Source organism: Antennarius striatus, chromosome 12, assembly GCF_040054535.1.
Source record: "Antennarius striatus isolate MH-2024 chromosome 12, ASM4005453v1, whole genome shotgun sequence".
Taxonomy (NCBI): domain Eukaryota; kingdom Metazoa; phylum Chordata; class Actinopteri; order Lophiiformes; family Antennariidae; genus Antennarius; species Antennarius striatus.
In genome coordinates, this window is record NC_090787.1 from 2681771 (window position 1) to 2704666 (window position 22896).

At 46.2% G+C, this 22896-nt stretch overlaps 2 protein-coding genes across 21 annotated transcripts in view; one reads left to right on the top strand and one right to left on the bottom strand.

Annotated features, from left to right (window-relative positions):
- neb (nebulin) overlaps window positions 1-10435 on the top strand; it is a 55114-nt gene extending 44679 nt beyond the window's left edge. For 9 of the 19 annotated variants that reach the window (XM_068328912.1, XM_068328920.1, XM_068328923.1 and 6 more), the window contains 15 exons: window positions 120-224; window positions 663-755; window positions 1117-1209; window positions 2962-3054; window positions 3802-3894; window positions 4725-4817; window positions 5626-5718; window positions 6710-6802; window positions 7409-7501; window positions 7888-7995; window positions 8084-8270; window positions 8585-8677; window positions 8952-9092; window positions 9394-9497; window positions 9630-10435. In XM_068328912.1, coding sequence (XP_068185013.1) covers window positions 120-224; window positions 663-755; window positions 1117-1209; window positions 2962-3054; window positions 3802-3894; window positions 4725-4817; window positions 5626-5718; window positions 6710-6802; window positions 7409-7501; window positions 7888-7995; window positions 8084-8270; window positions 8585-8677; window positions 8952-9092; window positions 9394-9497; window positions 9630-9803 — 1656 coding nt within the window. In that variant the 3' untranslated portion in view covers window positions 9804-10435. The remainder of the gene's footprint in view (window positions 1-119; window positions 225-662; window positions 756-1116; window positions 1210-2961; window positions 3055-3801; window positions 3895-4724; window positions 4818-5625; window positions 5719-6709; window positions 6803-7408; window positions 7502-7887; window positions 7996-8083; window positions 8271-8584; window positions 8678-8951; window positions 9093-9393; window positions 9498-9629) is intronic. The other 10 variants (XM_068328917.1, XM_068328916.1, XM_068328921.1 and 7 more) reach the window with 10 other exon arrangements.
- A 76-nt stretch (window positions 10436-10511) lies between these two features.
- LOC137604814 (TBC1 domain family member 8) lies at window positions 10512-22496 on the bottom strand. 2 transcript variants are annotated; one of them, XM_068328932.1, is made up of 20 exons: window positions 22166-22496; window positions 19166-19276; window positions 18928-19046; window positions 18628-18856; window positions 17615-17855; window positions 17317-17524; window positions 16170-16367; window positions 15895-16044; window positions 15634-15784; window positions 15335-15549; window positions 14809-14926; window positions 13828-14113; window positions 13606-13744; window positions 13302-13400; window positions 13110-13178; window positions 12748-13018; window positions 12352-12417; window positions 12184-12270; window positions 11876-11985; window positions 10512-11762 (listed from the first exon to the last, which is right to left on the bottom strand). In XM_068328932.1, the coding sequence occupies exons 1-20, from the start codon at window positions 22290-22292 to the stop codon at window positions 11391-11393; spliced, it is 3366 nt and encodes a 1121-aa protein (XP_068185033.1). In that variant the 5' UTR covers window positions 22293-22496; the 3' UTR covers window positions 10512-11390. The 2 variants fall into 2 exon arrangements, with proteins under 2 accessions (XP_068185033.1, XP_068185034.1); XM_068328933.1 differs by lacking the exon at window positions 12184-12270.
- Between the last annotated feature and the right edge of the window lie 400 nt (window positions 22497-22896).

Consider the following 22896-nt stretch of genomic DNA (forward strand, 5'->3'; position numbering starts at 1 on the left):
CGTGTTTTGTGTCAATTTTTGGACTCAGATCAGAAAGGAATCTAATCTTCCTTTCTTTTCGTCTTTCTTGTTCAGCATGGTGAAACATTTTAACTGCACTTGTGTTTTTCTCTCTGTAGCTTCAATACCAGATTGACCTTAAAAACACTAAGGGCAAAGTGTCTACTGTAAAGGACACTCCTGAAATGCTTCGTGTTAAAGAGAATACAAAGAATTTCAGCTTGGTATCTACTCCGTAATATATATACATACTCTTCTAACATTTAACATTTATTTTTAACAATATTTTAAACACTTTCTTTCCCTATCTTTAACAAATCCTGACATGCAGCCCTTTCTTTGGACCAAAGAGATATTGTTAACCTTTAACAATTTTAGTTTAAACAACTAACACCTAGTGTAACATTTAGACTAAGAGTGCCGAGTTTGTGTGTTAAGCTCTTTCTTCATGTTGTGAAAGTGTCAAGGAAAAGTGTGTCCTTATAAATGTCGATTTATATGTTTGTTTTGTTTAGTGTGTTTTCAGACATGTCACCTATTTAGATTTCAAAGTGCAAGCTAAATCAAATGTAGTTAAATGAAATCAAGCAAGTTCCTTTTATCCAAGAGTTCAGTTCCAAGCTAACAACTGGTGGCTGCTTTCGTTCCTTGTCTACGTTAAGATTCAGTACAAAGAGGATTTGGGATCGGGAACAGCTTTGTCTGAGACCCCTGAGATGGAGAGAGTTAAACGCAACCAGCGCAACGTTAGCACGGTACTCCACAGAGTGACCCTGCCTTCCCCTCTCCCATCCTCAACAAGTCTTCCCTTCTTGTTCCCTCCTGATGTAGTTTAGACCATAACCAATCCCTTCCTCTTCAAGTGACCCCTTTCAATTGAACCTTATTGGCAGTAATGAAATGTTTTTGACTAATTTGCTTTTCATAATAATTATACCTAAACACTAAAGCAGGATGTACACATTTTTCTACCTTACTTATTTCCAACCCATCTGACTTCCACTGAAATGTTGAGGAGACAATGTGACTTGAATCGATAGACATGTCTGCTGGACATACTGTGTTTGTCTTTGTCTCTGTCTGACTCTGTACTTGTCTAACTTATACAATGGACAGACACAATACAAGGAATCTGTGGGTCAAGGCACAGCCATCCCAGACCTCCCTGAGGTGAAGCGGGTCCGAGATACCCAGAAGCATATCAGCACGGTAGAGGAAAAAGACTGCAGTGACCCTTATCCTACCCCCTTATAATCTCTCCCCAACTACCTCCTGGCCTCTCCCACTAGATTTGAAGTCTAGCAAACTTCACCTTTTGGTTGTTTAAGTTAAAGGTTTATCCCCCATCAATCTCCACTAACTTTCACAAAGAACATATGTTGACATAGCTTCTCATTAATCCAGGCAAATGTCATCCTCTGGTTTAATCTGAAGCAACTGGCCTTGTGTTTTTGGGGTTGAAGATATTTAACCTCTCATCCAAGAAACGTCTTCAGTTCTAACTGACTAGTGGGGAGTTTAGACATTTGAACCTTTTGTTATGGACTGTGACATTGTTTTGGACACAAGCGGTTCATTTGTCTAATGTGGTATCATTGATCTTGCTGAAATACGGAACCCTGATTGTGATGTGTTTCAAACCAAGGGTGATAATATAGTGGCATGGTATCTTTCAGCTGCTAACAGGTTGGACAGGAGTTTCTTTCACGTATTTTGGGTAGTCCATCTATGTAGAGTCTGGATTCTTCTGGGTAAATTTTGTTGTAGAATGGGCGTTCAATCGACTTCTCATTTTCCAGTTGTTGCATGCAGTCTATAACCCACTGTCATCTCAGTACCTCATAGGGGTTACTGTCACTGAGGAGAGTAAAAATAATTTGTAATGGTAGTTCTTATTGTTGACTACCATTGTGCGTCTTCCCTTGCCTGCTGGGGGAACTGCCTTTCTTTCCAAAGTCAAAATATAGGACTTCAGTATTTTTGCACTGGAGGTTGTTGCCAAACTCTTTATCCTGAGTTGTTCAGTTTGCTCCAGTTAATTTGTTGTGTCTTTATTTGGTTGTGTAGCTGAGATGTGGTCAACCACTGGCAACTGTTGTGGCATTGTGGCAAAGTTTAGTCTTTTTGCCAGTACATCCTTCTCCATTTGGGTAAGACTCTTATCTATTAGGTTCTTAACCCAGAGATCTTGAACAGCGGCCCATGTGGTTGCATTTTACTTTGGTCTGGGTAATTATGGTATTGCAGTATAATGCGTATTTTTTTTACTCGAAACTTTGACTTTCTTTGACCTGTTTGACTTGTGAAAGTGGTGCCTTCTTCACAAAGTTGGTAACCCTTCTACGACTCTGCTAGGTAGAACCAAAGCAGTTTCTGGTAGATCTCATCAATCCTGTCTTGAAGTGCTTTAGCAGTAAAGGACTTGTCTTATTCTAATATTCAACAACTGGTTTTGTACCTTGATCTGAGTTTGTTCTACCCTGTGGCCTTTGATAGCAAAGCCAAGTCATTGACTGTTGGGAAAGTCTGTGTTCTCTGCATCTTTAGTATACCAGTTTCTGTGATATATTCTCATACTTCCACAACAAAAGAAGGGTGTTCCCCCCTACAGCACTTCCCTGAAGGTGGCAGTGACCTCAAAAAATTTCCACCAGTCACTTACAACTGAAGAGAAACATCTTCTAGCCCTAACCAGAAGCCCAATTGCTTCAGATTCAACCTTCAATCGTTAGCATGATGTGGATGAATGACCTACATCAACAGGTCACTTTCAATCAAACTTCTGACAAGATTCTTTTCCAGAATAGACTTTTTTTGAAAAACTAATGTGTTATTGTCTCAGAACACATTGTCTCAAAGTATCATGAAAGGGTTGACAGGTCAGTGTCCACAGTACCTACTGTGTTTGTATTTGTCTTTGTGTTTGTCTTACTCTGTACTTGTCTAACTTATAATGGACAGATACAGTACAAGGAGTCTGTGGGTCAAGGCACAGCCATACCAGACCTCCCTGAGGTGAAGCGGGTCCGAGATACCCAGAAGCATATCAGCACGGTAGAGGAAAAGGACTGCAGTGACCCTTATCCTACCCCTTGACAACCATTCCCCAACTACCACCTTACCTCTCCAACTTGCTTAAAAGTCTAGCAAACTTTACCTTTATTTAATTTAGTTTGGGTTTTCCCTCATCAATCAACACTAACTTTCATAAATTACTTCTGTTTACTAGTCTCAGTCGATGAGTTTTATATTCAGATTTCCATAAAAAGATTCCATTTTCATGGGAAGTAGTTGGAAATTCTTGGGTTTTCAAATTTTATTCTAAGCATCATTTAAGTTTTATTAAACTTTATCTGCATGGTGGTCGGTAGTGTCCCCTGCCCTGCACCATCACCTCTTTCCTCCATATTTTCTACAGACAGTATCTGATGTAGAAAATAATTCAACCTGTTTTTACAAAATATTATTCAATTGTTATTTTGAGTATTTGATCAAGACTCAAAAAGTGTTTCTTTTGTTTACTTCTTGAAACTTCTTGTTTCGTGGGACTTTGAGGCATCTGTAGGATCTTTATCGAAACCGTGACATTAATCTAAGTAAATAAAGCATCATATACAGTAATTTGAAGCTGAAAAGACATTTTTCTGAATTTGACTCCTTACCAACTGAACTAACTCCCACCGAAGTTTGTGAAAATGAGTTTGAGTGTTGTTCCAAGGGTGGCCCTCTCTGCGTCCACAGTACCTACTGTGTTTGTGTTTGTCTCTGTCTGACTCTGTACTTGTTTAATGTAATGGACAGATACAGTACAAGGAATCTGTTGGTCAAGGCACATCCATACCAGACCTCCCTGAGGTGAAGCGGGTCCGAGACACCCAGAAGCATATCAGCACGGTAGAGGAAAAGGACTGCAGTGACCCTTATCCTACCCCCTTACAACCATTCCCCAACTACCGCCTCACCTCTCCTACTAGTCTGGAAGTCTAGTCAATCCCTTTCCTTTCACCCGCCATGTAGTTCTGGTTCTATCCTTCATCAATCAACACTAACTTCCATAAAATACTCCCTTTTCACCAGTCTTGATTGATGACTTTCAAATTCACATTTCCACAGACTCCACTTCCTCTGAAATTAGTCTGAATTTCCTGTTTTCTTCCTGAACCTTGATTCTGGTATCAGTTACTTGTGATCTACGTTTCTGGTTTCACCGGAGTCACCAAACTCGTTTCCAGAAAAGTTGAGATACAGTTTTTAAGTGTAAAGAGAAACAGTATGCAATGAGACCCCTAAAGCGAATAGCACAAAGGCACCATTTCAAACTTTGAAACAAAGAAAACGATGCCCTGATTTAGAATTTGATACCAGAACACATTTCAAAAAGGTTGGAACCGGGTTCTTCATTTGTTCACTTGTTAACATCAGCCCCATCCAACACGTTTGCCACAAACCAGCACATCAACTGTGAACTAACTATCCACTGAGATCTATTGGTTCCTTCTTTCCAGAGGTAATTCATTACATCAGAACCCTGATGTAATAGACTAAATCATCTGTTTTAAAGTTGAACATACATTTTTCACAGCCTTACTCATTATCAGCCGACCTAACTGCCGCTGAATTCTGAGTGCTGTTTCAAGGGTCGACATGTCAGTGTCCACAGTACCTGCTGTCTTTGTATTCCTGTTTGTCTGACTTTGTACTTGTCTAACTTGTGTAACGGACAGATACAGTACAAGGACTCTGTGGGTCAAGGCACAGCCATCCCAGACCTCCCTGAGGTGAAGCGGGTTCGAGATACCCAGAGGCATATCAGCACGGTAGAGGAAAAGGACTGCAGTGACCCTTATCCTACCCTTTTATAATCCTTCCCCAATTCCCGCCATACCTCTCCTACTAGTCTAAAAGTCTAGCAAACTTTACCTTTGGCCATTTCTAGTTTTTCCCTTAACAATCAATACTAACTTTCATAAATGACTCCTCTCTACCAGTCTTGATTGATGACTTTCAACTTCACGTTTCAACAGTGACTCCATTTTTCCCGCAAGTGTACAAATGAGAACACAATACTTGCATGGTACCCCTCAGAGTGACCCCCGCCCTAAGTCATCTCCTCCTGTCTTCTTTACTTTCCGCATATCAGGAGTAAAATATTGTTTTTTTCAGATGTATTATTAAATGTTTTCACCTATTTTTCACCATTTGAGTAACAGTCTTTTCTTAACTTGTGGAAACAAACCGATGCAGATACCTTTGAGCCCAAAGTAATGTCTGCTACGTGAATTCTCATTTACAAAATAACCTAAATGGCCAAAGGTTTCTGGACACTACTGTCATGTTTATAAAAAAATTCTATTCCCAGTTTGGGAATCTGATGGAGCGTTCCTTCTCATAATAATTCATTTCTAAGCTCTGGTGTAATAAAACAAAGCATTATCTATTTAATGAAGACCATGCATTTTAACTGTTTCACCAAGCCAACTAACACTAACGTTTGTGAAATCAATTTGTATTGTTGTCGGTTGTTTCACTGGTATGGTGAAACTGTCTACATGTCTGTGTCTTCTGCACATCATGTGTTTGTCTTTGTCTCTTACTTTTTGCCTGTCTAACTTATGTAATGGACAGATACAGTACAAGGAATCTGTGGGTCAAGGCACAGCCATCCCAGACCTGCCCGAGATGAAGCGGGTCCGAGATACCCAGAGGCATATCAGCTCGGTAGAGGAAAAGGACTGCAGTGGCTCTTACCCTACCCCCTCCTAGTCTGAAAGTCTAGCAAACCTTATGATACCCTCCTTCATCCTAACTACGTCCCATAAATCACTCCTATTTACCAGCCTTAGTTTAAAAAAAAAATTTTATGTTCTTCAGGATCTTAATTTCCTTTTTTGTTTTTTTCTAATTTATTTTTTAGCATTTCCACTTCCTTATCACCCTAACTTGAAAGGAAGTGGAAGGGAAGTGTTTCTTCCCCTACATTTGTCATGAGGTGTAGGGTTCAGACCCATTTGCAGGACACCAGTGGATAAACTTGCATAGTTCAATCAAAAACCAAAAAACCCAGAAAACACACGAAAAACTCCCAACAAAGAAAAAAACCCAACAAACTTCAGACACGAGCAAGGGTACAAAACAATCTGACAGCAAACCAAAGGACAAGCCGGCTTAAGAAGCCTCAGGCTAATCAACCTGATCAGGCACAGGTGTGGAGATGAGCAACAGGTGAGCAGAAGAGGCTCCGCCCACCAGTTCAGCCACACCTCCTGCCACACCCCAGCACAGCAGAGCAACATGACACAAACACCAAACAGTGACAATATTTGACCTATTGTGTGGTCTAATTTAAAGGACATGTCAAAAACCGCAGAGATGGAGAGAGTTAGACGCAGTCAGCAGCGTTTTAGGACCAGTACTCCAGAGTGACCCCGTAACCTCCTGTGCTGTACATTCACCTCATCCTCCTCAAACACACTGTCCTAACAGCTCTCCTGAGCCTTCACGAGGCAGATTTAACACCGGGGCCCCTGTGGGGTTGGCCCGTCCCACACGGGTGTCTAACATGATCAGCTTCTTCATTCCTCAGGTTGTTTAATTCCATGTCTGCTGTGGGTTTTGCTGCTGTGCTCGTGTCTTTCTTCCTACAACGGTCTCTCTCTCTCTCTAACCTGCTCTGTGCTTTCTTTGCTTAAAACCCAAACTTGTTGGGTAGATCAAATACAAGGACCTTCTCGGTCGAGGCACAGCTATACCGGACCTGCCCGAGGTGAAGCGGGTCAAACAAACCCAGAGGCACATCAGCTCGGTACTGGAACCGAACCACGTGTGGTCCTAACCGTAGAGAGTGGACTGCCCCATTCATCAGTAATACCCATCAGCCTTGCTACCCTCCCATTCCTCCTCCCATCATCTCACCCTCTTTTCACCTCCTGCTCGATTCATCCATGTAGTTTCCTGATCTCTAGCACTGCCATCATCTTCTCAGTCACCCTAATCTAGCTCCTAAGTCATCCGCACATTTCATCTGTTTTTCCTTTTACTTCTTCAGTTCATTTTAATTTTTTAGCTGTCATCTTCTCTAACCTGAAGCCCTGCTTCTCTTCCCTCCAAATAAAGCTGCTGTGTGCTACTAAGTTCATGCCAAGCCAGATCTCCTGCTGAAGTGTGAGGAGTGTGATTTTATTTCCACAACAGGATGACTCACTCTATAGGACCAATTTCTCAGACGCGGTTTAAATGTGTTCCTGAAGCAAAAAATGTCTCATCCTTCTCAAAAAAAATGCATAATCTGTAGCGTCTGAGAGTTTACGGTTCATCCAAGTCGGTGAAACCAGTCCTATAGGTGTGGTGGTCTGTCTTTGTGTCAGAATGTCTGATTAGCCCCCTGGGGCACTGTGCTTCTGTCCTGTAGGTGTTGTATAAAGACAGTTCAGCCAAAGGAACCCCTGTGGTGTACACTCCAGAGATGGAGCGCGTCAAACGGAACCAAGAAAACATTAGCTCGGTACCTTGGGAACCACCGCAAGAACACGTGTTCTACCTCCAACGTCGTGTTAACCCTTATCTAACTGACTTGTCTCCTGGCTCTAGTTAATTGTATTAATTTTGCCCCACTGTGTTTAATACCACCAGCTGTGGTGTGTCTGTGCACAACATCACCGCTAACCTCTCCCGTTGTTGTCTTCATCTTATTCCCTCTCCATCAACGTCCAACGGAAGATTGGGACGTAATCCTTCCTGATTTCATAACCTCTCTGTAAAATCTCCCTGCTAATTAATTTTTTGCCACATACCCTGTGCTGTGGATGCTCATGGCTTCTGTATGACGTCTTCAGGTTTGACCGGGGTCAGGTGTTTACTATGTCCTCTTTCCTCTCCTGTCCTGACCAGGTGCTCTACTCTGACAGCTTCCGTAAACAGGTCCAGGGCAAGGCCGCCTTCGTCTTGGACACGCCTGAGATGAGGCGCGTCAGGGAGACCCAGCGCATCATTTCTGGGGTGAGATTGTTGTGTTTTGCTCTTCCAGACACATCCTAACACAGGTATTTAGAATTCAGAATATATAAATATCTATGAAACTTTCCAGGTAAGATACCATGAAGACTTTGAGAAGAGCAAAGGCAGCTTCACCCCCACCACCTCCGACCCAGTGACGGAGCGCGTGAAGAGGAACACCCAGGACTTCAGCGACATCAGCTACCGCGGCATCCAGAGGCGCGTGGTGGAGATGGAGAGGAGGCGCGCCCAGGAGCACGACCAGGAGACCATCACCGGTACGGTTACAGCCAACAGTCATCACCCGAGTGTCCCGACACGCTTCCCGAACACGTGATTCCTCAAAGAGGTTTCTAATCATCTGGAGAAAACTATTCACCCAAAAACAGGACATTATCTTTTTTTTTTCTACCATCTTGACTAAAATTATAAAGCTGCAGCTTTTGAAAGATTCTTAATTATGCAGCGAATGGTGTTTATTTCCCTGAGATTTAATGGTAATCCATACTAGACCCTATCACAGCAAAACTTGAATCAACCCATGTTTTAAAGACTTACAAATTGTTTGTTTGATCCTTTATTTGATGGTCAGATCTGCGTGTGTGGCGCACAAACCCCGGCTCCGTGTTCGACTATGACCCCGCTGAGGACAACATCCAGTCCAGGAGTCTGCACATGATGTCAGGTGAGACTCAAAGTGGAGGGAACTTCACTTGTTTTATGCATTATTAAAAATATCCTAAATGCAGGACATTAGATCATTTGTGCAAAGCTAAGGGTGTAGAATTCAGTCAGTATGCCCCATCAACCAATTACACCATTATTCGAGTTAATAGAAACTATTAAAATCTCAATCTGAAACGAGAGTTATCCATATTTTCAGTTTTATTTGTACCAGCTAATAGGTGATTGTATTTTATGTTGAGTTTCCAACTAATTTCTGCTTTTAACTCTGACAGTCCAAGCTCAGCGTCGCAGCAAGGAGCATTCCCGTTCCACCAGCGCCTTGAGCGGCGGTGCTGATGAAAAGTCTGAGGTGTCCCAGGATCCTGACCACCACATGTCTCTCTACAGCAACGGCTTCATGGCCACCTCTACCGGTAAAGTTCCAGAACAGGACAAATACTACCGCCTCATGTAGTGGTATGAAGAGGCTATCATATGGCAGATGAACATGGTGATATTTGAGAAATGAAGTTTATATTATTTACAGAAAGTGTGGAATAAATATTGAGACAAAAGTAGGCCGATATGCACCTGCCTACTATTGTTTAAATACCTATTGCACACTTTCTGTCCAATAATCTGAAATGATAAGGGATGCCTTAACGTTTTCATAGCACTCTACATCCTGTGGGCACATCCGTTTATTATATATCTGTCGGTTTGCTTGTGTTTTAGGTTACCAGCATGCTAAGACTGTGGAACTGCAGCAGAGGTCATCATCAGTGGCCACCCAGCAGACCACCGTCTCCTCTGTCCCCTCACACCCCTCCACCACCGGGGTCAGTCACACACACACACACACACACACTGCTAAATGTATCCCACATTAGATATGGATGACCCTAACAAGAACACATGATTTCACGCCACCCTCCCCACCCTGACTGTCTCTGATTCTTCCCTCCCTGCAGAAGACCGTGCGCGCCATGTACGACTACACCGCCGCCGACAGCGACGAGGTGTCCTTCAAGGACGGCGACGTCATTGTCAACGTGCAATCCATCGACGAGGGCTGGATGTACGGCACGGTGCAGCGCACCGGCAAGACCGGCATGCTGCCGGCCAACTACGTGGAAGCCGTTTAAAGACGAAGCCCGCCCACCATCCCTCCAGAGTGGGCGAGAATCCCCCACAGGGCAACCGGATCGGTCCTCCCACCATCACCACTGTGGCTTAGTGCGATGTGTAGCGTGTAGTTTGTAGGTCTGTCCCTGACGTCCAACTGTGCTGTAACTCCCGTTTCATTCATATGCTGCTGGCCCAGTTGCCCGTGGATACATAAGCATCATGTGACTCATAAATATGACTCATTATACATAACTGTGCCTACAATGAACGACAGACTATTTTAGATTTAACTGAGTAGGATGTCTCACTAATATAGATCCTAGTCCACCATAATGTACATTTAAAAAACTTGCAATATACGTGACCTTTAGTCCGAGTTGTCCGGAGCCGTTTCTCATGGAAAAAAAATAAATCAATAGTTCTAATTATGGTATGAAATAAAACTCTAAATCTATACAACGGAGTGGATTATCCATCTACCTCCTGAATGATGAGAACGCTCCTGAAGAGATAAGAGACAAGCCTCAGTCTTCCCTCCTCTATACTGAAGGCTGACCTCTAGTAGAATGTGTGTTTTGTTTCTTCGGGTTATTTAGGAATCCTCCTCTACCTGTGATCAGTAGCTAATAAAGCACACTAAGCTCCTGCAGCTCCCTGCCTCCTTGTTTCTGTCAGATGCTTTAAGAACAATTCTGTATCTCATTTAGAGTCCTACCGTTTGAAAAAAAGTTTTAAAAATATTTATTTTGATGTGGGTTCAGGTGAAAATATACAAAATCAGAACACTGAATGCATGCCTTTTATCCTTAATGCTGCACCACAGAGGATTATCGTTCCAACTTTCTTATCAGGCTGTCTTTATACAGTTAAACCATTTTAAAACAGTATTATTCATCAGTCCGTTCATTAGAAGGAAGACATTTTGGGTTGCCAGGTTGTAAAAATCTCCAGCAGTACACTTTCTAGCTCCAGTGAATGTCCGACCTCTGACCTCCTGGATTAAAATAACTTCTTTATTAAAATTACACAACTATTAAATCCTTAATTTCTCACCTACTCAGATTTTCCATAACATGTTAAAAACTCTGGATTATTCTAGTCTTATCATTTAATGACATAACTTTAATTTAACTCATTATAATAAATTATTACGTTATTACTTAAAAATCTCGAACATGAACGAGTCACCAGGGATATTTGACAAACTCCTAACCCAAAATGTTTTACAACTGACCTGCATAAAAATGACCAATTCACATATCACCCATTAATCAGTCACATTTTAAATATACAAAGTGAAGACGGATTATTCATCCACAACAGGTCAACCGAAAGCATCCAATGCTAACATAAGGCGGCGATAGCACTGATCACATCTTTAGTGGTGATGCTGGTCGTCAGTCGGCCATTAGAAGCTTTGAAAACTGTATTTTTTGGCTAAAAATTTCAAAGAAAAGAAAAATTCCCTCTGTTTTAATTCCCAGAATCTGGTCTTGTTCTGGAAGTACGAATGTTGGGTAGCTTTAGGGCGCTGCATCCCGTCACACAGACGCCGGGGTTCCCTTCAGAGGACATTCGGCTCGTGTGGTCTACCGTTCATGGGGTCATCTGGTCCCCTGCTGCAGGGTCAGCAGTCCGGCCCGCTGGTGGTACTGCTTCTCCTTGGCCTCTGCGATTTTGGCAGACAGATCGAGCGGCGTCTCGAAGAAGTTCACCAGCGCCTGTTCGGTCAGTAGCGACGCCAGGATCTGAGCGTAGCTGACCGTCCACTCGTCGTCCGCTGATCCCTCCGAGCCGGCGTGGTTCCCTTCCATTTGGCCCCCGGCCCCTGGCACCGAGCCGGCTGCGCGGTGTCCCACCTCGCCGATCTGCAGCACCAGGCTGGTGACGGTGGCGATGGCCTGGAACAGGTCGCTCTCCTCCGGGTCGGAGTGGAACATGCCGTAGAGCGTCTTGCAGAACTGGATGAACTCGCGCTGCGGGGAGGGAGGAGGGATGGAGGAGGTTTGGATCTATCTATTCAGGTTGGGTATAAATACTGAGAAGGTTATGGAGACGATGAACTGGGGTCCATGCTCGTTCCCGGTACCTGGTTCATGAGTGGCAAAGGCTTCTCCACATCTCGCTCTTTCTCTTTGGCCAGATCCTGCAGCATCTGCTTCAGCTGCTCCTGGTAGTCCTTCACCTCTCCTTCAGCGTCTGGAACGACAGCCGGGGTCAGAACTCAGAACAGGGTCGATTCATTCAGCCACAACCCGAAAAAAACAAAAACTCAAGCTTCACGAATTTGTGTCGATCATGTGAAGCACATTCTTGTGTTTTGTCTATTTGCTGTGTTGTGTTGTGACGAGCTGAGAAAACGTTAGCGTTAGGTTAGCGCGGTGTGTTTGGACCGACCAGAGGGCAGGTTAACATAAAGGGGTCTGCTTGTGGACAGCAGGGGGCTCTTCATCAGAGAGGGGTCATCTTCACTTTCTGTCAGAGCTGCAGACATATGAAGGTGATCACTTACAGCTTCATCCATCCATCCATCCATCCATCCATCGTGGTGACATGAGGACTGACCTGGTGGGATGTGAAGACGATACAGCAGCCGGATTTTCTCGTTCAGCTCACCGCAGTACAAAATATCTGATGGAGCCAATACAGGATCAATAAGACATGAGGCTACTGATGCGTCACATCTGATCTGTCCTTATTCAGTCACAATAATCACTTTTGTTTCAAGGATGTTCTCATGGATTTTATTTTGAAAGAACTTGTTGAATTTCCTCCCAGAGTCTTATAATTTTAAAGTTTCCCAAGACTCAAAATGAGTTCCGTTTCAGGCGATGACGATGACGGATAGATCGGAATGACAGAAACAAGGTTTTAGTTGTGATTTAGAACTATTACATAATCAGATCCAACATCAGTTGGCAGTTGAATTCCCTCAAAACGCTCCTTCACACCTTTACCCACCGAGCCAGCCGGCGAACTCTCTGAAGGTCACCAGGTTGTTGCACTCCTGGTCCAGCAGGGTGAAGGTGCGGTTGGCCAGCGTGTCTGCGTGCTGGTTGGACCCGGCGGGCCACGGCACCAGCAGCCCGTACAGGCTCTTGAACTGGGGCCGGTCCAGCCGGTACAGGCGCTCCAGGTAGGAACGGCCGGCGCCGCTGTAGTGCCAGGCCGCCGCCTCCGCCGCCGCCGCCGAGCTGCGGTCGCCCCAGTACAGACTGATGAAGTGTTCCGTCTGGAGGGGGCGGAGAGAGAGGAGGAGACGGTGCTGAGTGGGAGGAGACTAAAGTAATCCTCGAGTTAACGGAGGAGGGAGGGTCAGGAACCTTGAAGAGGTCGTAGATGTCAGCCAGCACCTCTGGAGAGATGGAAATCTCCGATGTCACTACTCTCAGCTGTACAATCACACACAAAGGGAGGACATTATCAAGTTAAACTGAGCGTTAAGGTCACACACACACACACACACACACACACACACACACACACACACACACACGTTTACACTGTCTACTCACAGCATTTTCTTTGGCGTTATCTTCGTGAGCCTGCAACACCCGGATACGGTGTCCACAGCGAAGCCTCTCGATCTGCCTCACCGTCAGGTCTCCGAATTTCTGACGCAAACACACACACACACACACACACACACACACACACACACACACACACACACACACACACACACACACACACACACAGCGCTGGAACAACGACGCAAACGCTTCACTAGCCGAAGCTCAGGTGTGAATAATGGCTCGGCGCTTTTAAAATACAGAAACACATTGATCTGAAATGTGAAATTAATAACGTGCATCTGACCTCGTAGGACTCGTTGATGAGGTCGGTGATGTTTGTGTGTCTCACGGCCAGGATGTCGGCGTCGCTGCTGGAGTCGGATGCAGCGGGCGACGAGGAAGGAACGCCAGAGAGCTGTTCACCTCCAACCTGGTCCAGGAAGCTACAGAACAAAGCAGAGCGTTCACCTTCTGATATTTCATTCTCGTCATAGTTTAGCAGACTGGATCCCAATCTTATGTTTACCCCGTGAGAATCATCAGTGCCTGTCCGTCGTCTGTGCTGGAGGAGAGTTCTTCAGCGTTGGCCTCCAGAACTGCCAGACCCAACTGGAAGATGGCCCTGATGCCGTGGAAGAAGAAACAGTCGACCACACAGACGGCGCTGTGAAAAGGCAGGACGCTGAGGAAGAGGGTGAGGAACCAGGAGAGGGACACCGAGGAGAGGGTGGAGAGGTCGGGGACGCGGTCGGCCAGCTCCGGCAGGCGCTCCGTGATCAGCTCCTCGAACACCGATTGGTCCACCTGAGCTCCTGGAGGAGAAAGTGTACTGGGGTCAAACGGGTGTCAGCTGCTGGGAGGTGTGGGGGTTCAGTTTGGCCACTAGGTGGCAGCAGAGACACAGGTGAAGCTCCACACTGATTTTACCGTGATAAAAACCATTAACCCTGTAGTCACATTCTTACACTTTACTTGTGATTCCTTATCTGCTGCACAACTCAATCACACAGTCATCCAAAAATTATTAAAAACATAACAGTGCAATAATTCCATGCACATTGATCACTGTTATATTAAATGCTGCTTTTGTCCCTGGGCTTGGGTTCAGAAAAATACCACCATTAAAAAAAACTGACTAAACTTGTCCTTGAAATGTCCAGTCCTGCCTCACTAATATTCAGATCATCTCAGTTTTAGAGATGGGAAATGGGTCGCGGCCATCTGGACACGAGCAGAAAGAGGAAATTGCTTCAAACGCACCTTTGGAGACGAAAATAACCGGCGTGACAAACACAGGATATCGTTCTTTTGGTTTCACAATTAGACTTTGTTTAGTTCCGTGTCCGAAAAGCAGCAGCTTGGACATAAAGAGATGAAATATTAAACCGTTTGAAGAGCTAAACAAACACGACCTCAAACGACTAGTGCTTCCAAAACCAGGAGGAGCCACTGGACGCTCAAAAAACAACCTAATGCAAGTCTCTGGATGTGACCCCTGACCTCTCACCTATGACCCGGCGGTTGAAGTAGTCGGGCAGCATCCTCTCGCAGACGGCCACCAGCAGCCAGAAAGCTTCTTCTTCTTTGGCGTAGAGCAGCAGCACCGACGCCAGGATGTTCATCGACTGGAGCAGACGGAGCGAGGAGGAGATTGATTGATCGTAATAAATAAATAATAAATAATCAATAAACCAGGTGGGTCTAGAAATACGATGTCCAGTCCGGAGACCGCAGTAGTGGACCGTACGCGGAAGACAGATTTAATTTGATTAGTATTTGAGATTCAATAACATAAAAGTATAATTACATTTGAAATTGAGTAATTAAATATTTTTTGGGGTTTTTTGTTCCAAATTGAAAAATCTGCTCCCATTTACAGCGCGATTTAAATCACAAATGATCCAGAATCTGGATGCCAGATCCATCCACCTCAAAACCAAATCTACTCTCCCACGTCCCAGAATCCATCCTTACTCCACTTCACTTCTACTAACAGCTGAAAACCCTCCCTGTCTGAGTGGTTCTGTCTCTACCTGACAGTATCCGATCTTGGGGTTGCGGTGGGCGTAGGCGGTGAGGACGCGCCTCAGCGCCGCGATGCCGGTGGGGTTTTGAAAGGCAGGATGGTCCGGAAGCGAGCGGTGGAGGTCGCGCTCGATCTCGTCCGTGGCCAGGCTGCTCTGACCCATGGCCATCTGCACCAGGCCGGCGTAGTACCCCCGATGGGACTCCAGCTCCGACGACGTGTCTGAAAGAACCAGAGGGAAGAATTCTGAGAACTAATCCTGTATGAAAACTCTTTTTTTTTGGCCGCATTCCATCTCGCTCTCACCAGACAGCGTCATCCACAGCTCCCCTCGCAGCGACTCCGGTATCCCCATGGCAACGAGCCGTTGAGTCTTCTCAGTGCGGAACATGTGGACGCCGCGGCCGAACTCGGAGAAGTGTTCCTCCCACAGCTGCTCCTTCATCTGCTCCACGCTCTGGACGTGACACACACACACCGACACACACACCGACACACACACACACACACACGATCAGTGAAACTGATGATCAATCATTATTTTTGGGCTTATGACTTTCGCTCCACCTTGTTGCTGTTGGATCCGGGTTGGTTGTGATGGAACGCCGTCATCAGAGCCTCGCTGTTGACGGTGTTGCGCAGGACCTGCTCTTCAATCTCCTCTTCGTCAGAGTAGCTGGTGTCGTAGTAAAAGGTGTAGTAGGGCGTCGGGTTGCTCTGGGGGGAACGTGAGGAGACACGGTGGGTTTATGCTGGCATTAAAATCTTGATGGATCCAAATCTGACACACACACACACACACACACACACACACACACACACACACACGCACACACACACACCATGCTCCTCTTGCCATCCTTCCTGCTGCGGAACATTGACTGTTTCCACTGCAGAGCTCGGAGCCTGGAGTTCAGGTTCTCCACCAGTTCGTCTCGGTCCTGCAGCTCGATCAGCTGGAAGGCCTTCTTCGTCCGGACGCTCACGATGACGGGGTTGGGAAGCAGGCTGGTGCTCTCCGCTTTTTCGATCGACAAGATCTGGTGGGAAAAGGGAGGAGATTGAGAACACAAATGGAGCTCATGTGAAGTTTTTTCTGTGGTGCATAACTTCTGTGTTTGATGAGAACTAAACCCAAATATCCCAAGAATAAAAACTGATTTAAGCCAAACTTAGAGACTCGATTCTTCATGGAGGTAATTTATTCCGATCCGTGTCCCTCTCATTATTATCATCAGTTATAATTCACTGTGTCTACACGTTTTTGCATTATTCCATCCACCAGATCTCTTCCTCCACAGCAGCTTTTTGTCCTTCGGAAGATCAGAACCAAAGCAAACATCTTGCATGAGTGCAGAACGTGACGTTGGCTTCCTGCATGCTAAAGTGTTGCTGTGTAAACGCTGTGAGCCACATAAAACCAGTCAGTGTGTGACTCTTTAACCAGCAGCTGGCTGAGTCAACACACGGTGTTTATCGAACCGGCGTAAAACACACGACCGCTGCAAAAAACCTCTGACGCAAAACGATAAAGGGAAGAAAGTCACTCAGGACGAAGAGGCCGACCTGAAACCGTTCAGCCGACAGTCGAGTGACGACTTCTGATGACTCGATTGGACTGACAGCCCCTGCTAGGTTTAACTCTGCTGTGATAGACTGAGACTCCTGGGATGACATCCCATAATGCACTGAGCTCCACTTCCTCTCCTTCTCTACACATTCATGTCACCAAATTGACTCCTTCCCTGGCGTTTTTGCACTTAATCATCCTACAGGTTTCCATGGAAACAGTCTACTGCTACTGGTTGACACCAACTATCATCATCATCACCATAAATATTATTATTATTGTCAATGTTATCATCACTGTAGTCTCTCTCTCCACCCATCATCTCTCTTTCTCTTCCGCACTCCATCCAATCAAAGCAGAGGCTCCGCCCACCTGGAGCTGGAGGTTGAAGGTCGTTTTCAGGGTTGTGGCTGCTTTACCTCAGAGAGGGGCAGCAGCAGGACGCAGTGGCCTTCCTCCCGACTGGAGAAACACAGGTAGGAGTCGGTGGTGTACAGCGTCCCCGCCGTGTGGCAGCGGGCGTGGGGCGTCCACACGGAGCAGGACGCCACCTCGTGCAGCTTCTCGGCCCGCGGGAGGCGGAACAGAGCCAGGACGTACTCCCTCAACGCCTGCTCCTCCAGGATCCTGGGGAGGCGGTGAACACAGGGGTGACACAAAAATGCTAATCCTCCTCAGACCGGCGCCCCGTCACATGACATCAGAACCAGCACCCACCTCTTGGTGATGCGTGCCGGCTGCTGCAGGACCCGGTCCAGCTCTAGGCCTTCGCTGTCCAGCAGCCGCCTGAGGGCGATGTCAGCCAGCTGACCTATGACCCCGAACGCCTCGTCCAGGTTGAGGAACATGGAGAACTCCCTCTGCCGCAGCCGGGTGCTCACCCGGATGGCGTCCGTCATCAGACCGGTGGAGACCCGCTCCAGCCGAGTGACCTCCGCCCACGGAATCACAAACTTCACTGGAGGAGGAAAAAAAAAGTGATTTTAAGACCGACTCAGGTCACGTGACCACAGCTAGAAGAAGCGATCCTAAGCTAACAACCTGAGCTGAGACTTGATATTTGAACAGCAGCAGTCAGCTGACAGATCCGTAAGCATTTACAACACAATCAGCGTGACCCACTTCACAAAGTCACAAGGTCAGCTGACTGGCTGAGGGTGAACGTGTTGTAGACCGAAAGTAGGACAAGTTCTGATCCCTCCTTCAACGGCATCTGAGCCTCTGGAGCCACGTGAACAATAATTCACGACCAGCCGATATTCAGCCGTCATGTTTGTTCAGAGGAGGCTCCCAGGGTCGATGACATGATGGCATTCTTTATTCGGCCGTGAGTCAGACCCAATAAAGCATCATGTGTCATCATGATGACATCACCGGAGTCCGCCCTAAGCCTTCGGAAAATACGATGCCACACTTGAGGAGTCTCCTAAAAGTGATGTGAAAATGGAACGGAGCTTCTAGAACGAGGAGGATTTCAGTTTTTGTTTTAGCGACGCTTTCTAGTTTGAGTCTGACTTATTTTGGACGACATGCGACACGTCGTACTCCTGAAATTCCGCTAGAACCCATTGGTAAAGCTGCTCCCCTCGCATGGGGGAGGAAGCTGTGAGGTCCGTCAGTCTTTGCATTTGTAGAAATCAACATTTCTGACTTGAATGTGTACTTTGGTTAATAATAAAAAGCAGCGAGAGGCTCCCTAAAAATCAGAGCCCCTCCTTTGGCATACAGACCTTCCTTCCCCAGCAGGAAGGAGTAGAAGGACAGGTGGTTGATGCTGAGGTAGAGGAAGCCCTGTCGAGGCACGCGGCCCTTCCAGCAGCAGCAGGAGTAGTAGGTCACCAGCTTCTCTGACGACGGGAGGCCGAAGTGCAGCTCGAACTTCAACAGCGCCTCCCTGAACTTGGCTGGGTCGTCTTCCTGGGCCGCCTGGCGACCCCGAACCTCCTCTGCAATGAGGCCCTGTCGGAAGAGGAAGCTAGCATTCAGGACCACTGAAAAAGGCTTTGCATTATGATAGAAAAGTCTCACACCTTGACTTTTCCTTTGACAAAACTGGCAACATCCTCCTTGTTCTCAAACACCGACAGCGAGTGAAGCAGGTTGTGGAGCAGCCAATCCCAGTGCCTGTTCACCTCCTCAATAGCGACTCCTGACACACAGGAAGACAAAACCCAGCGGGATGGGGGGGGTTAACAGCCGTGACCCACCTCATGAGTCAGCAGTGGGTACGTCAACCCTAGAGGTGGGGGTTCGGATGATTCAGCTCACCGCTGGCGATCACCCAGCTCGTCTGGGAGCCGGGGATCTGGAGGAGGATCCGGAAGGGAGTGACCCTGGCGTTGGAGTCCAGCACCGAGTCCAGGGCTCCGACCAGAAGACCTGCACACACCAACGTCCAGAATCACGCTGGGAATCTCACACATCACACTTTACTGATGCTGTAGATGTTGCTGTTGTCAATCTATTGCGCAACTGCTGCAGCCGTGGGAACCGGTCCCGGGGCGTGGCCCCCTGGATCTGGGCTGATCGGCTGTGGTTCAACACTGGTGCCAGACTCTGGAGGTGAAGCTGTGGGAATCACGACGTGGAGCCAGGTGAGGCGATTTTGTGCCTCAATCCGGTTTGACTTGAACTCATCTCGTTAAACTCGAGCTGATGTGCATCATGCTCTTCTAACAGCGATGAGGCAGAGCTCCGATGATTCCTCTGGGGAAGCAGCGAACGTCAAGTGGGCTCCGCATTAAATATTCAAAGGTTCGTGGCCTCGGTTCAGAGATGATCACCATAAACCATCTCATCTTAAATAATTTATGACGTGTTTGTAAGTTTAGCAAACAAGAAAATGCAAGTTAAGAAAACGGTGATGTTTAACCACGTCCTGGTGACCATGAAGGTAAACGACGTCTCCTAGGCGACCAGGGAAGCTTTTTCAGTCTGAGCATTGAAACATTTGTGTTATTTTGAGAATTTCCCCTGACATTTCAGCGAAGTGAAGCCAGCAAACATTGGGGAACACGACTGAGTGGCGATTTCTTTCTTTTCTTTTTTTTTTGTTAATGAAATCGTGAGACGTCTCTTCTCATCTGCCATTGGTCGATTCAGAGTTTGAGGGCGGGCATTCGGGACAGAGACGATTGTAATTCCCGTTTTATAGCTTGACGCTAGAAACTTTGGGTTAAACCTGATATAAACTTTATAAAATTCATCCTCCAGCTTCTCACATTTGTTTCTTCTTCATGTGTGAAGGATGACATCATGAGGAGGTTGTGCCGGTCCATGAGGAGGAGGATTACTGCTGGAATCGATGTCAATGGGAGATACTAATTACTGGTGGTACTTTTCAGTGACATGTCTGCAGCAACTTGAGACAACTTGCTTGCTTTCATTTTTTAAAAATCTCTGGAGTGTTCATGTAAAACATGTGGAAAGAGGAACAAAAACCAGAAACGGTTCTTTATCGACTGGCAGGTGGGTTTAACCCAGCTGATGACTGTGAAGGTTGCGGCCCTTCATAAGACAACCCGGATCCAGCCTTAATAAAGCCTTCAGAAAGCAGGTGGAGAAGCAAAGAGACGACAGGAGCTCTTGTTGAGCCACATCTCACGAGTCGGGAGTCTGGAGCTGTAAACTCCACAACCTGGCAACGCAAAAACATCTTTCTGTCGCCACGAAACCCAGCAGACGTTTGCTCTGGTCGAAGGGGAGTCAGCAATTCTAAGGCTGTGAAGACCACCGTGAAGGCTGGGAGAGGAGCTGTATTTTACAAGACTTCCATGTGTGTTCTTGAATGCATCAGATTTTTATTATCTGTAATTTGTTTTCTTCTGTTGTTTCATGTCAGAGTGTTGAATTCCAGCCGAAAGATAGAAAACAGAAGCTTTGAAAACACTCAGTTTGTATTTATGAGGCTTCACAGATGAAAGGCTTTGGTATGAAAGGTCTGATCGCTGCCCAGCCCTTCTCAGAAATCCTTCGGTCTCATCAGCGGTGCGATCCAGGCTAGAAGGTGTGTTTTCACAACACTGAGAGAACACTGAATTTCAGTTTCTGTCCAATCTTTGTCCATCATGTGAAAAAAACTGCAAAAAATAGACAATGCTTCACTTGTTTCCTCCGCCTGTGTGGCAGCAGCGCCGAAAGGAAGGCCATTTAATGAGTTAATGTTGAACGATTTGACAACAGGACTTGACCCTTGGCTCCTTTCGCTATGGGAACAGGAGGAACAAACATGTGCCAGGAAGTTCTCTCCATTCTGTTTTATGAGCAGAGATGTGGCCTGATTTCACCGCAGGGAAGAAGGAACGGCGTAAAGACGGCGCTACGTGACGCGTTTCCCTGGTTTTTAATGGTACGAACCCATCGGGCGAATCCTCTGCAGAGACGACCGACGGTTCATCCTGCTGCACCGATACAAAGACGAAGCTGCAAAGGCAGCCGTGCATGTCCAACGTCTGAAACGTGTGTGTAAATCCCTTAGAAATGAAAAGACTGCCGCTGCCCTGGAGAGAGAATAAAGTCAATCCTGCTGTAGAGATTGAAGCGTTTCCAGAACTGTCAAAATCTGATAAGACCAAAAAATTACAGACAGGCCGGTTAAAGATTAGATTAAACCTGTGACGGGTGTTTGTGAGGCTGAACAGGAATGTCCTGGTGTTTACAAACGAACATCCATCTGTAGAGTTTTTACAATAATCCTGCAAGAAAAACTTAATCATGATGACTTCATTATTCTTATTATTTTCTAATCTCAATAATCCAAAAAGATTTTTTTTTAACTTTTTTTTTTTTCAAAGGCTGATTTCAATGTCTAGACTTACAACTACAGGTTGCTTCTTTTTTTTTCCACCTTCAACCTAAAAAACTTCACTTAAAACCATGAAGACAATAAAAAGCAGCAAATGGTTCAGTTTAACGAGCTGAAACTGGAGAAGATATAAGACTAACTTTAAAAAAAAAAAAAAGATCCAAACAGTACAATTAATATAAAACAAACCAATGATCTGATCAATAATCAGATGGTTGGGGGACCCAGAAGAGCTTCATGTCTTCAAACTGATTTGGATCAAGCTCAACTTTTCTTTTAATATTGTTTCTTTAATATTGATATCATAATAATTCATAATCCAGGTGAGTCTTAGTGTCTAACTTATGGGACACCCCCTTGTTTACCTGGGGGGGGTCTGCCTCTTGTTCCTGTCACTGCTCCTCCTCTCAGGTGGAGTCAGCTTTACCTGTGGCCTGACTTCACGCTGCGTTCCCGGTATTCACCTGTGATCCTGCCCGTGGGCTCCCCGTGGCCTCTCCTCCTCTGCAGGAGGAAGAAGTCGTTGCTCCTCTCGGTCACCCACAGCTTCAGGGCGTTTTTCAGCAGAACTTCCTCCGGGTTCAGCCACATTTCGTCCGGTCGGGAGGGACCGGAGGAGGCTCTTTACGCCGCCTCGGCCTCCGCAGCGGTGGGGAGTGAAGTTTCTCCTGCCTGTCCTCCGGATCGGGAGCGGCCCGCTCGGTGCTACAGCTGCTGGTTGTCGTGGTTCTCCATGATTCTCCTGCGATCCGACAGCTGCGAGCTGCAGACTCACCGCCTCGCGCCTGATCCCTCGCTCCCGATTGGCTGTAGCTGTACACACTGGTCCAAGATCGTCTATTAGGACAATAAGTCACTCTGAGGGAGAAATTGTTAACCATGTTGAGGAGCCTTGTAGAAGAAGTACACTTTCATAATCCCCGTAGGGAAATTATTTTGTTTTCAGTCGTGTTTTTGTACACGCCATTGAAACAACCAAGCACACACACAAGGAATACAAGGAAGCCGAGTGACGGGCAGCCCCATCTTTTGAGCGCCCCGAATAAGCAGCTTGTGGAGGGGACGGTGCCTTGCTCATGGGCACCTCGGCAGTGCTTGGGAGGTGAGCTGGTGAATGGTCAGGAGAGGGAATTGGATTATTGGACGACCCGCTCAACCGACTGAGCTACCGCCGCCCCTTTTGCAAATTAAATAG

Coding starts and splice junctions, on each gene's coding strand:
- LOC137604814 (XM_068328932.1), bottom strand. CDS start 22,292: ATGTGGCTGAACCCGGAGGAAGTTCTGCTGAAAAACGCCCTGAAGCTG. Junction 15,785..15,894: donor CCGGATCCAACAGCAACAAG/GTGGAGCGAAAG, acceptor TGTCACGTCCAG/AGCGTGGAGCAGATGAAGGA. Junction 13,401..13,605: donor TCATCAACGAGTCCTACGAG/GTCAGATGCACG, acceptor TGTTTGCGTCAG/AAATTCGGAGACCTGACGGT.